We start from the raw sequence: 13855 nt of genomic DNA on the forward strand, positions 1-13855 counted from the left end.
ACTTTACAAACTACATTGCACTTGGCTATCAGCACAGCAGCCCATTCAATTACCTGCCCGGTCTCCTTGGCCACTGCTGTGCCAATTACAGCACACGCAAAAAGCCATTTCCTTTATATAGAAAGCAATACCTCACACTGTAAAGCGCAAATGTAATGCGTACAAGCATAACCATCACAGGGTACTGAGCACCCTAATGAAAGCATTACTCTTTCTGCTTTAAAAAAAAAAAAATAGCTACAAGGGTTCCCACACCTTCTGAAAGACACATTTCCATGTGTTTTCCAGTTGTTTGTGATTAAGATCATGTTAAAGAAAGTTATTGAAAGTGTGAAAAAAAATTACACTTTAAATGTTAAACTTACAGCCTTATGTTAAGTATTTTGATTATTTCCTAAAATTCTAGTAGAAATCTCTGTAAGTGGAGGGGACATGTTATAATGGAAGCTACACCCCTGAAACAGCATATTCGTTTCAAATCCTCTGAAAGGGCCCTTTGGTTAAACTGAAACAGCATTAAGACTTGTCTTTGTGACAGGTAACCAAGGAAGAAGTCATAAAAAGTCACTGTACTGAGAGTCTACATCAGTCAAGTTGGTTACTATGCATGTTTTTAGCATCAACTAAATTACTTAACTCACCGGCTGCAGGAGTCGTCAACTCTTCTTTGTAGTGCTCATCATGCCACTGCATGGTTAGGTAGTAACTGAGCATCACCTCCCACAAAGCCTTACAGAGGTCCGTCAAGCAGGGGATGTAGCTGTCTGGTGTAATGTGCTGGAGGATGAGATAAAAGCAAAGAGCTGCTTCAGTCTTACTCTATCAGTTTTTACCAGCTCCTATAGTTTCAGCATGAGAACTGCGTGTGTTAAGACTTAATTATTCCAACATATCAAAAGCTGTGTCTAAGCAAAGAAAAGTTTAAGCTGACGATGGGTTTCAGACGTCTCACATATGTCAGTAAAATACAAGAGCAGTATATAAAAAAAATGTTAATGACAAGTGAATGCAGTTATTATAAATGGCATATGATTACATTTTTTATAGAATTTCTTCCGAGCTTACTGCTGCATTTACGTGCAATGCGAGTCAGAGATGTTTAAGAAAATACTGCTGTGATTCTCACAATAAAAATGTCCTTTTATTTAGGTGAGGACACTTATGAAACAATCGGCACATTCCATTAATATGGTACAAAATAGGGCCTAAAACCCTTAAAATATCAAATTAATAAATATTCAAAGTAGGGCTGTGAATACTTAATCGCACATTTTTCTGTGATTAATCCTTATTAATCATGATTAAATTATGGTACATGATACATTAAAACAAACATTAAAAAATCATCATAAATATATTTACTTTATACTTTGTCTCAAAGAACTTGCAAGAAATTGGTTAGTCATAATTTATTTTAATTATTTAAATATGTACATGTTAAAATGTAAATTTTTTTTTTTTTTTTTTGAGTTAAACACATTTTTACATGTATTCATCTTTGATATATATGCCATACATGCTGTAATTATAATTTGGGCAAAATCTTCTGCCGTTTTCCAGTGGATTTTTTAAATAATAGTATCAAATGGGCAGATTCAATTCATCAAACTATACTGGCAAGAGAAACTTGAGTGTAACATTGTCAATGCATCATTAGACACTATACATACAGTTATAAAACATATTGAATGCTGAAGTTTAAAATCTCTGGCTGCTGTTCATTCTTTACAAGTATACCTAGTTGCAGCTTGCTGAACGGCCACATCCTACTCAGTCTCTATCGCGCACACGCTGGGTCTCACGTGGGCGGTTTCGCTTTTTAAACTGGTTCAAATGACAGTCAGTTTACTGTCATTCTCCATACAGTTAATCCACTCGCATGTTTATTATGCCCGGGGAATGCGTTGCGTGAAATGAATAAGCATGCACTGCTCCACACAATCAGTTTCTTTGCAAGGATGTGCAGTTGAGTCAAGCATGTACCTCCTGAAAATGTATATATGCCAGTATTAGCCACAGAAAGTGGGGAAAAACATTGTTGAAGTGTCGCCCATTGTACAAAAGTGCCTGGGTTTGTTCCTGGCAGGCAGCAGATGCCCTGACCCTGCCACCACCCTAATCGGAGCCTAATCAGGCTGAGTAGCCTGCCAGGAACAACTCGGGACAGCCTTCTCCTATCTCGTGAAGTTTTAGGAGGTTAAAAAAACAAAAACAAAAAAAAAACAGATTCAGCATTAATTGCATAAATTCTTTTTTTTTGCGTGTTAAATTAAAAATATTAAAATCACAGAAATTAATGCATTAAATTTACCAGCCCTAATTCAGACTAAATATTAAATAAGCAGGAATTTTTTTACAGTTTAAAATCCAGATTTGGGTGATTTTCTAATTGTCTAAGTTAAAAAAAACTTCACAATTAAATATAATGTATAAAAATGGCATAATGGTAACAGGATTGCAGGTTTAGCCTAAATTAAATCAACTCAATTGGGACCAAATGTTGGTTTTTAGGTTTGTGTAAAAATTGAGAAATGGAATGAGAATATTTATTTGTCATTCCACCATGTAGTAGAAAGGGGCTGAAGGATGTAACTGGATTGAATGAACTGAAAATCTATTTTACAGATTAAGGCACTGTTGTAAAATGTCAATTTTTGGATATAATCCAGAAGGCCATGACCTCTAAGGTGGGACAGGCCAAAATTGTGTTTATTTAGGTTTAAGACTATCTACTTTTCTTATGTTAATCTAACATATCTAATAGTTCTCAATATAATAAACATGGTATTTGGGCATCTAATGAGTCATAATAAATAACTGGACACCAAAGTGTATTCTATTTGTGGAAAGTGGCAATTCCCAAAAAACATCCAATAGAGAGTTTAACAAATCTGAGAAACTCAGTAGAGCGTGACATTATGCCTACTCAGATATGTGTGTATCTTTAAATCAAGCTGAAGACATTTGAAAAACAGTAAATCTGACAATGAGGGAGCATGAATACACCAGAGATAATGATTGACCTGCTGTGGACCTTAATGAATATTTACCAAGCGATCAATCCTTCAAAACCTCAGAGAATCTCAGGCATTCCTTGGAACACTATAATTAGAAATAATACCATAGAGACAACAAAACAAGCTTTTGTCAGGTCAGAGCCTGAGAGATGAGAGACTGTATTTCAAGTCAGAAGGTGGGCTGTGTACAAAGTAAAATACAGTTTGGATCAACTTTGACTTCGGTGACACCAGAGTTCTCAGAAGAGCTGACATACTCTCTTTGGTCAGAGCGATTTGTGGGCAGGGAACCCTGACATAAACTTTGCCATGTCTGAGACCACAACATCTCAGACTCATCCATACACATATTCATCAATACTGTCAGCAGTGAAATGCTAGACCTCTATCCTTGCCTTTTCTTCTAACCAAGCTTGGAAACTCTGCAAACTGCTGGAGCCCGGTAAATTATGATCGGCCTGAGGCTGTTTTGGAGAGAATAGGAATGGCAAATAGCAACATGTCCTCCAGCTGTGGAAAAGCTAACTTTTTTGGTGCTCTAGGAATAATTTATGTATTATAGCTATCTCTTTTTCCTGCAGAATCACAGGGAAAGCAAGAGCAAGGATTATTTGCAAGTTAACAAATTGCATCTGTAAATCAGGCTCAGCCACTGTAACCTTTTAGTTTCTGAACATTTATTGCCAGATATTTTCCTCATCAACTTTAGAGGCATTGGTAGGGATCTATGATTGAGGTCACTTTAAGACTTTTAGTATTTGAACATTTGTAGAGCAGATGGCACAGTAAGTACATGTTTCTGGTCTGTAAAAGAAAAAAAAAAGAAAGAAAAAAAACATGAGAATAACTATTTAAAGGTGCTGTTTACTTTGTTTGTTTGTTTTTTCAACAGATCATCGGAACACGAACGAAGATATTTTTATGTATGTATGATGTTTTTTTGTCCATACAATAGAAGTCAATAGGGTCAAAAACATTCAAGCTCCAAAAAGGACATAAAGGCAGCAAAAAGGCAATCCACATGACTCGAGTGGTTTCATCCATGTCTTCTGAAGTAATAAGATCACATAGGATGAAAAACAGACCAAAATATATTCCTTATATATACACAAATTTTTTTTATATCTGCAGTCTCCTTGGAGAGAGCTCATTCACACACTTCCTCACAGTTGACGCATGCATATGAGACCCCACTGACTTATATTGTATGGACAAAAACCCATTATACCTCCTTCAAAATTAGTTTGTGTTCCGCAGAAGAAAAAAAGTCAAATGAGTTTGAGAATAATAATTTTCTGGTGAACTACCCCTTTAAAGCTTGACCCCCCTTTCACAAGGAACATTACAATTGCACAATCAATCTAAGTTTCAGTGACCAAAATAGTTAGATTTCAAACCAGAGTGTGCTAAATGTATGCTTGTGAACAAGAGATAACCATATAAGTAGACTTCCTAAGCGCTTTCCATTAGGATCAGCATTGGATAGGACAATGACTAAACATAATTAGTTATTAGATAGGTTATTACAGATTTACATACAGTATCACACATATATCACACAACAACTTTAGCATTTTGTTTTAAAGTCTTGAAGATTACAGCAGTCAGGGAAAATTTTCCTTTTCAAAAGTTATGCAAATTTAATTGTTCAAGTCCTACATCAATGATCTCTTTAACCAAAGCATTTCCCTCCCTTTTAAGATATGCTTGCTCAAGGATATCACTCAAAATCTCGCTCCCAGTGCTTGTTCAACCCATTGAAAATGTAAAACACACAATAAAATGAATAAAACACACAGACACTTTGTATTCACACGCTCAAACACAATGCAACCTGATCCTGAGTGGCTGCAATAAATCTAATTAAGTCTGGGCTACACACAGAGAAAAGCTCTGGGCATCCAGAGGTGATTCATCACTTACGGTAATTCTGCAGTAACAGATAAACAAGCGCATATGAAACCATCCCACACAACTCATTACACTAGAGCATCTCCAACGAATGCAATGAACTGTGGCTGAAGTATTATACAGAAGGAAAAGCGTAACAGTGCAGAAGCTGCCAAAATGTAATAGTCGGGCCGCAAGCAATTTTATCATGAGCCGTTTGTCTTATTTGAAGTTGACTGATTATTTAAGGCAGCTATGTCGTTCTTTCAATAAAGTTGTACAGTTGCCAAAAATGAGTGATAAGTGATACTCAGGGGTACCAAGATGCTCAGCTGGGTTAGCAAAGATCTAATGGCTACCACACAGGAAGTATAGTATTCTCATTGATGTCTAATGACTCCTGTTGGTGAGCAGAGGGAGATGCCAGCCATCTCATTCAACCAATCAATTCCCCATCTTCTCCAGATGACTTCCTGCTACAGGGCTGGAAATGAGGCATTGTTGCCTGGCTACAGAGAGCTGGTTGAGGAAATGGATGATAAATGTCTTCCTGATCTCAAAAGAGTCATATTAGACAGACAGGGGAGCATTTATAGATGAGATTTTGATAAGAGCATATCAAGCCCTGTGAAGAAGATAGGATTCAGGCAGGTGGACAGACATAGTAGCTGCGTCTGAACTCCCATACTGTCGTAGTATGCACTGAATCTGATGAAGAACTTCTCAACAGTAGATTGGGTTTGGAAGAATCTGAGAGCGAGTACAAGAATGTTGACAATTTCAGGGGGGCCTGAGTAGCTCAGCGAGTACTGAAGCTGACTACCACCCCTGGAGTCACAAGTTCGATGTGACTCCGGCCAGGTCTCCTAAGCAACCAAATTGGCCCGGTTACTAGGGAGGGTAGAGTCACATGGGGTAACCTCCTTGTGGTCACTATAATGTGGTTCTCGGTCTCAGTGGGGCATGTGGTGAGTTGTGCGTGGATGCTGTGGAGAATAGCGTGAAGCCTCCACACATGCTACATCTCCGCGGTAACGCGCTCAACAAGCCACGTGATAAGATGCGCTGATTTACGGTCTCAGACGCGGAGGCAACTGAGATTCGTCCTCCGTCACCCTTAATTGAGGCGAATCACTATGCCACCACGAAGACTTAGAGTGTATTGGGAATTGGGCATTCCAAATTGGGGAGAAAAAGGGAAGAAAATCACCCAAAAAAACAAACAAAAAATGAATGTTGACAATTTCCATTTTTGGGTGAACTATCCCTTAAAATTTGAAGTGCTCTCCAGGATTAATATTGATTTGAAATTTTAACCTAGATTTCATTTCTATTCAATGCTCAATTTGTCCTTTCAATTTAGTTTCTTTTTATTTGTTTTCATTCTGAGACGGTCAGGTTTAGATTTTTTTTTTTTTTTTCAGCATATTTACTTCTATTATGGTTTTAGTATTTCAAGGCTAACAAAGTTAAAGGTGCACTCAGTAATTTTTTTCCCATTAAAAAAGTTTTACTAAAGAAATGGATTGTAATTCTGAAACATTACATTGTATAAAATCATGACCACTCACATGAGATGAGGACTCTAGTCATCTCAGTAACCTTATAAAAGTTGTTTTATTCTACATGGGGGAGGTTGTGCCCTCATGGGGGCTGCCATTTTACAATCACATGACCAGCTGAATACTACTCACTTAATCTCAGTAACCGTTTTGTTATTGGACACTTTTACTCTTGGATTAAATTAATCATGGCTGATTGTGAATAGTGAATTTCTACAATGGCATCTGTAACTGAAAACTGCTGATTTTGAATGATGCTGTATCCACACCACTAGGTGTCACTGTAAGCCCAAGATGACATGAACAAAAAGTTATCTGTTAACACATTAAGGGTGTACTTTAAAGCATCATTCAAAATATGTTTAACAGTATATCAGGGAGTCTAGTGTAATTGCTATGGATTAGCACTGTTGTGTTTAATTGTAAATGTTTGCAAAAGTTTCACATTTTAAAATATATTGTCTATTAAACTAAAGTATTTTTTATACTCATTTAAACGGTTTGTTTTCCAATGATGTTTCTTATCAGGAAAGTAAACATACAGACAAAAAAAATAGAAAGTATTTTTTTTTCTTCTCCCCTTTTTCTCCCCAATTTGGAATGCCCAATTCCCAATGCGCTCTAAGTCCTCGTGGTGGCGTAGTGAATCCGCGCATCTTATCACGTGGCTTGTTGAGCGCATTACCGTGGAGACATAGCGCGTATGGAGGCTTCACGCTATTATCCGCAGCATCCACGCACAACTCACCACCGAGAGCGAACCACATTATAGCGACCACGAGGAGGTTACCCCATGTGACTCTACCCTCCCTAGCAACTGGGCCAATTTGGTTGCTTAGGAGACCTGGCTAGAGTCACTCAGCACGCCCTGGATTAAAACTCGTGACTCCAGAGGTGGTAGTCAGCATCTTTACTCGCTGAGCTACCCAGGCCCACATACAGACACATTTTGACTGGGGCCCATGATGACTCACTGGAGACCACAAAAAAGTTCTTTAAAGTTCTCCTGCTCTTTCTCCCTGTCTCTGAGTGCTATTTTCTATTTGCTGTGATGGATGAACACCCATCTAAGTTTCCACCTTTATTCACCAGCACGCACTGCTGAGTACACCGCTGGGTAGCAAAGGTGGCCACCTTCCTAAATATAGGTGAATCAAATCCATTTTCAAATATGATTGTAGTATTTTCCTTTAAAGTGCAAGAGAGGGGAAACTAAGTGCTGCTGCAGTCAGCAGGCTGCAAATGTATGAAGTCAGCAAATCTTTGCTGCGTCATCCTTTGAAAAGCAACTTCAAGATAAATAGACAGATAGATAGACAGATGGAGAGATGGATAGACAGACAAACAGACAGACATCAATGTAAAGTATTTATACTAGGGATGAACCGATGTATCGGCTGCTGATATTTATTGGCCAATTAAACCCTCGGCATATCGGTTATGAAAAAAACAATGGTTTATTTATAATTAATCAGTAGCACACTTTATAAAAACTCTGTGAATTCAAATGCGCAATCCAGAAATAATAATAGCCAAAAAATCAAGAAGGGTTGGCACTCCTAAGAACATGTAATATTTCATTTGTGTTCTTTCTCATTCTCACGCTAATGTGGAAAAACCGCCATAAACGGATGTGAAAGTTGTGAACGCGGCACTTTGAACCAGCAAACTTTGACTTCTGATACATCGATATGTCAATTAAAGCTGCATGATTAATTACATTAAAACTGAAATCACAATATGGTCTTGAGAGATTACTAAATCTTAAAAGGCTGTTTCAAAATATAGTCCGCATTCAGCGCTTTAGTCAGTGCTGTGTGAGCAAGCAGCGCCCTCTAGCGGTGTAAGTGGCATTATCCTTTATACCAATATATTGTTTCTTTGGTTAAAACTTTTTTATTTTTTTATGATGTGGTTGACATTTCCCTGGAATTGTCCAACATATGCATAGTATAAAATTTTAATGTTTTAACATAAACAGTACATATGTGTAAAATGTGAGTTCTGTCTTTTTGAACTCCAAAAACAAAAGTGCAAAAATGTTTTAGAAGTACAAAATAAGCTTTTTTTCTTATCATTCATCAATTTATCATATTTAGTTATTTTTTGTCTTTTTTTAAATATGTTTATCTTCTATTTATCTTTCTTTGTTGGCTCTCTTTAAAATTTTAGCCTGTCATGTTCAACAGATACAATGTTCAATAGAAATCATATGGTTAGAGCAGTAAAAAAGCTTTTGAACAGCTCTTTGTATATTTTTAAAGCATAATTCCCAAGTAAAATAGTGATCAGGTGCCTCATATAAACATTGCGTACGCACAAAAATATTGCGTACGCCAGTTCTCACGCTCACGATGGGATTTATAAAAAGTAAACTTGACATGAAAATGTGCGCACCGCCACGCAAGCTCTACCCCTTGCGTACACACTCTTTCACTGCTGTGTGTGAACTGCCAACTCCAGCTGGACAAGTTATGAACTAAACAGACTGATTATTAAACTTAATTTAATACACCATATTTTGAATACAAATTATGTAGTTAAGCACTTGAATCAGAAGTAATTGTTATGAAACCCTGTTTGTAGTCTTATAAAAAACATCATGAAACGAACTTTTGCCATTCAGCTGTTTTTCGGATATAAAATATCAGTCGAAAATAAAACAGAAGGAAAGCTTGCACAATTAAAAAGCTTTAAGTAATCTGATAATAACAGACAATAGTTTAACAGTGCACAAATCATTTTAATCTTTGTTTTTTTCCAGTATTAAATATTTAAATTCTCTATAAAAACACCCTTAAAATGATTTAACACATTTTCTGAGAAGTTAAATTGCAACTGTTAGATTAATGCCTCCAACAACAAAAATAATTTGTTAAGGTATATATTCTCTGAAAACAAGTTAATATCTTATTAAATAATGTTTCTCTATCATCTAACTTATGGTCACAGTTTGTATTATCTCCTATAGTTTCTCGTACCCGTTAAACACGGTAGTCACGTGTCTGGATGGCGATATGCATATGGTAATTGTATGCAGATGAGGTTATGCATAGTAAAAACAGGCTTTGTACACTCCATATATGGTTATTTTGGGGGGGAGATGGGTGGGTAACAAACCATGTGCATGTACGCACAATCTTCCCCTAGCTGGAATTTATAAAGGGAACTGTGCGCAGCTTCTGGTGTACGTATGGTTTTATAAAAAAACACACTTTTAGGTTTATAGGTTTATTTTTAGGTTTGAGTTTTATACATGAGGCCCCAGATGACAAAATAAGGTGAGTGGCAAAATATCTGCATTCGCCTATAGTTATTTTGTTAAAACCTGCCAAAAAATGTCATATCGGTTCATCCCTAATTAATACAGTAATGAATGTTAATTTTCCCACATGATTAACAAGAGAAAATAGGCTGGTACAGGAGCAGCATTCGGAAGAGCTTAGGACAGACAAAAACTCAGAGGCTCAGAACAGATTCTTGAGAGCTGCTCAGACTGCCTGCAAACTCTTAAACTAAAAGTCAGATGTCAATGAGGCTCTCGCTACCCAAATGTTGATCTCGAACACCTTCCATAGAAGAGAAACAATGCTAAGGTGTGTCAATGAGCTGTGCTGGCCCGATTCTTTATTTGGGAATAATGAAATGGGAGGCAATTTATATAAACGGCATGACCTGAAATTCTGACATTGCAACTTGTGTAGCAACATTCAACCTGCTGTAGTCAATATCCACGTTTATTTGCACATATTTACTACTCAGGAGTCTGACAGCTCAGAGCTCGAAAGCTAGACAGCTCAAAGCATGCTATAAAACATCTATAAAAATGGCCTTGAACTATTAGGATGCACTAATCACATCCTGCCTAACACGGATATCAGGGAACACAGAATGTAAGAGCAGAACGATGCTCTACAGCACTGAAATACATGAAGGTGTCAGGAAATAACCTTTTGTCAAGATGGCACAGTAGAGGTAAAGGTGAAGAGGGAACTAACGAGAGACACTTTGATCGAGATATTAGAGTCATAACACTACGTTGCCAATGCTGATGTGACTGGCACCCTCTTATAAAATGCTCCTGTTCAGTTCCAAGGTCAATATCCACTATGGCCCATCAAGTGGCCTCTAGAAAAATAGTGTAGGGGACTCATTCAGCCACACTGAGGGTAAATAACATTGACGCTCAGCTATAATGTAACTGGAGGAGAAGCTTATGTACCACATTGAGCATGTGGATGAGTTTCGTCTTTGTCGGGAGGCTTCATCAAAATCCCATTTGCGCATGTGAACGAGTAGGGCCTGTTGCGTTCGTCTACCACACTGGAAGTGTCACTCAACACTCAAAGTTGAGTACAGAGACTCTGCTGGAGATCTCTGAAGGGATGGGATAATGACGCTTTCATGTAAAATTCATGCGGCGCTCTGCATTATGATGTGACCTTTGGAGCATTCCAGTTACGCAACATTTTAATTCCCATGCCACGGTTCAAAGTTCAGAACTGAAGTGATTTTCATTAGCATACCTCTCCTTGTGTTTATTTTATGATGACTACACACTCAGGAGGCATAGAGTGAGACCTAGACAGTTCTAAGAAAAATTCATTTTCAATATTTGCCATGCTGTGAGATGAGAGGAAAGTTACATCTAGAAATATGTGACTTGGGGCAAAAATCCAAATATAGGATTAATTTTCTTTCCCCTAGAAGGTTCGAAGGGCAGCATTTCCAAAATGAAAACGGAAATGAGCAATGCTGCTTTGGGAAAACAAAGATGTCATTTTTAGCAACCTTTTGAAAGCAATCTCCATAGAAAGAAAAATCAAAAGATTTTATCAGCTGAGTCGACTCCAGTGACTAGCCAGCGTCCGCCTGTTGGATGCATAGCGCGTGTTGCTCCATTTTTTATTCCACAAGTAATTGCATTACACCACAATCTGTCAGTGCGGTCCATTCAAAGATAACATGTTGAATCGAAACAAAAAAGTTCTGGAGGGGCAGTATAGGTGTCAAAGGAAGTCATCCAACCATGGCGGTGATCTGAACCCAATGATTTCAAATCGCATGTAAATGTGGTTACTTGCTTTGTCAGAATTTTGGAATAAGCTGTTTTTTGACAATTATCAGTGTATTGTTATGCATGTAAACCTGCCGAACTCATTATCTTATCCTGAGCATGCCAGTGACAAAAAGTGGCACAATGAAGTTTCCTTTCCAAATCACCCACATCCAGGTGGCATTAATGCCAAGCGCATTTATTTCTCTGCAAGCATCTGTTGATCATACCAGCTGAACTTGAGCATAATATGTTTGTTTTTTTACCTCAGCTCAGCAGCATGGGCGGCTCCAAGGCTGGGCTACCGGGGATTAAGCCACGAATGTTTTCCGTAACGCCCCGAATGTTTTGATCATCTTTTTGTAGTGACGTCAGAAGTACCAGTGCTTAGGTATCAAGTTGATACGAAAACATATTACATTTTATTATTTTAACATTACATTTTAAAGTTAGGGTAATATATATAAATTAATGATTCCTGTCTTTCTACAGTATTGATAACACCAAATACAGACTCAATTCAGTGCCCAAGTGCTGTCTTATCGGCAGCTGCTTTCTAGCTCTCATGTGGCCTTTGTGTGCGCATGCAAGAAGAGAGCTTGAGGCACGCGATTGCAGCTGTGTGTCTTGGAAACTGTGTTGAGTTGGTCCATCCAGATGCAGTAAGTAGCAAATATTTAGATATATAATCCTGAAAACAAGGAGAAATATATACAGATGTACACGAGGAATTTGCTAACTTTAAGTCAAGAGCCAGGGCATTTGCGTTTTGAGAAAAACTCTTTATTAAGACACAATGCAATAAACCTAGCAAACTTTAGCAGATCTAGCTATTATTTTTCATCTCTTGTACCTATTTAGCCTGTTTACAACCTGCTTTCTTGTACATTAACTTAAGCATCCGATGAATCGATGAAAACGGTATACAGCCGAACAGAAAGTGTGTCAAACTACGGAAAGCCGAAAAGGACAAATTAGTGTTTCTTTTTTAATCGTGTTTTAAAATATATGTGTTAAAAGCATGTAATTTCTGATCTTCAAGTGAATCTAAGACTGAGACATAAGTTAGTGAGACTTTTTTAGTTTACTATATAAATGGCACCTCATAGATGTATTCAAATTTGTATTACAAAGTGTATTATATTCCGATAGTTCATCAAAGTATGGCCCCATATCCACAGAGGTCTGGGCTAAGGAGATCTGCTCAGCAGATAACAACAATATCCCCTTCTGACACTCAAATATAGTAAGACCAGGTGTAGCAAAGACTACGCCAACTATTTGAGCTCCGTGCCAATAGTAGATCATAGAAAATCTCCACACAAACACGAGGCTTGGAATACAATGCACATATCAATTATAGCATTATAGAGATGTGGAGCCAGTACTATTCTTAAGATTAAGGTAGATGTGAAAAGGTAAATCAAACAGGATAAAATTTTTACAAAAAATGTTAGCCAAAACATGTTAATTGAACTAAAATAGCTGTAAAGATAACAAAAAATGATGTATGAAATAATCATCATCAACAGTGCTCCATTTACTGGAAGATCTTAAAGGAATATTCCAAGTTCAGTACAAGTTAAGATCAAATGACAGCTTTTGTGGCATAACGTTGATTACCACAAAACTCTATTTTGTGAAAATTAACATTTAAACAACTTTACAGCTCAAATAATACATGAGTTTTAAAATAAGAATTAAAGTAAGTGCTTTTATAAAATTATAAGCTTCACATTTCTGACTTTAAACCCTCCAAAAATTGTCCCCATTCACTTCTATTGCAAGTCTCACTGTAACCTCGATTTTGGCTTTTATGATTTTGGCCACAAAAGCTGTCGATTGAGCTTAACTTGTATTGACCCCAGAATATTCCTTTAATATTATTTATCACTTAGATAAATCCTCCACCTGCAATTTTATCAAGTTGCAGAATGACCTAGAAAAGATGACTGCATGTGTTTGTGATCCAAGGGTTCAGTGCTTCTATACAAATGCAAATTACAATTGAAGTATCCATTTAAATATTTTGTGGAGAATTTCTTCAAGGTGCTAAGCAGAGACTCCAATCTCTCCTGTTAACTGAAATTAATTGCTTCATGACCTGCTCATGAATGAGATTGGCTGCCCCGTTCACTGCGCAATATCTTTCTCTCTCACTACAGCTACACAAATATATGCCATTTCCAAAGACAGCAACATAATCCATTTTACGCCTGTCTAGAACACAATAAGACAAAATGGCAAATAGTTTCATGCTCGAACGATGTATCTGACTCACAGTGATTTTTGGAAGTGACCTCTGTGTGTATTCTGAGTTGATCTGATTT

At 37.3% G+C, this 13855-nt stretch overlaps 1 protein-coding gene across 2 annotated transcripts in view; it reads right to left on the reverse strand.

Moving 5' to 3' along the window:
- Nucleotides 1–13855, reverse strand: part of LOC127421476 (syndetin-like) — a 207381-nt gene that overhangs the window by 127695 nt on the left and 65831 nt on the right. For both annotated transcript variants that reach the window (XM_051664540.1, XM_051664541.1), the window contains exon 13: nt 642–777. In XM_051664540.1, coding sequence (XP_051520500.1) covers nt 642–777 — 136 coding nt within the window. The remainder of the gene's footprint in view (nt 1–641; nt 778–13855) is intronic.

This window comes from Myxocyprinus asiaticus, chromosome 30 (genome assembly GCF_019703515.2).
Source record: "Myxocyprinus asiaticus isolate MX2 ecotype Aquarium Trade chromosome 30, UBuf_Myxa_2, whole genome shotgun sequence".
In the NCBI taxonomy this organism is placed as follows: Eukaryota; Metazoa; Chordata; class Actinopteri; order Cypriniformes; family Catostomidae; genus Myxocyprinus; species Myxocyprinus asiaticus.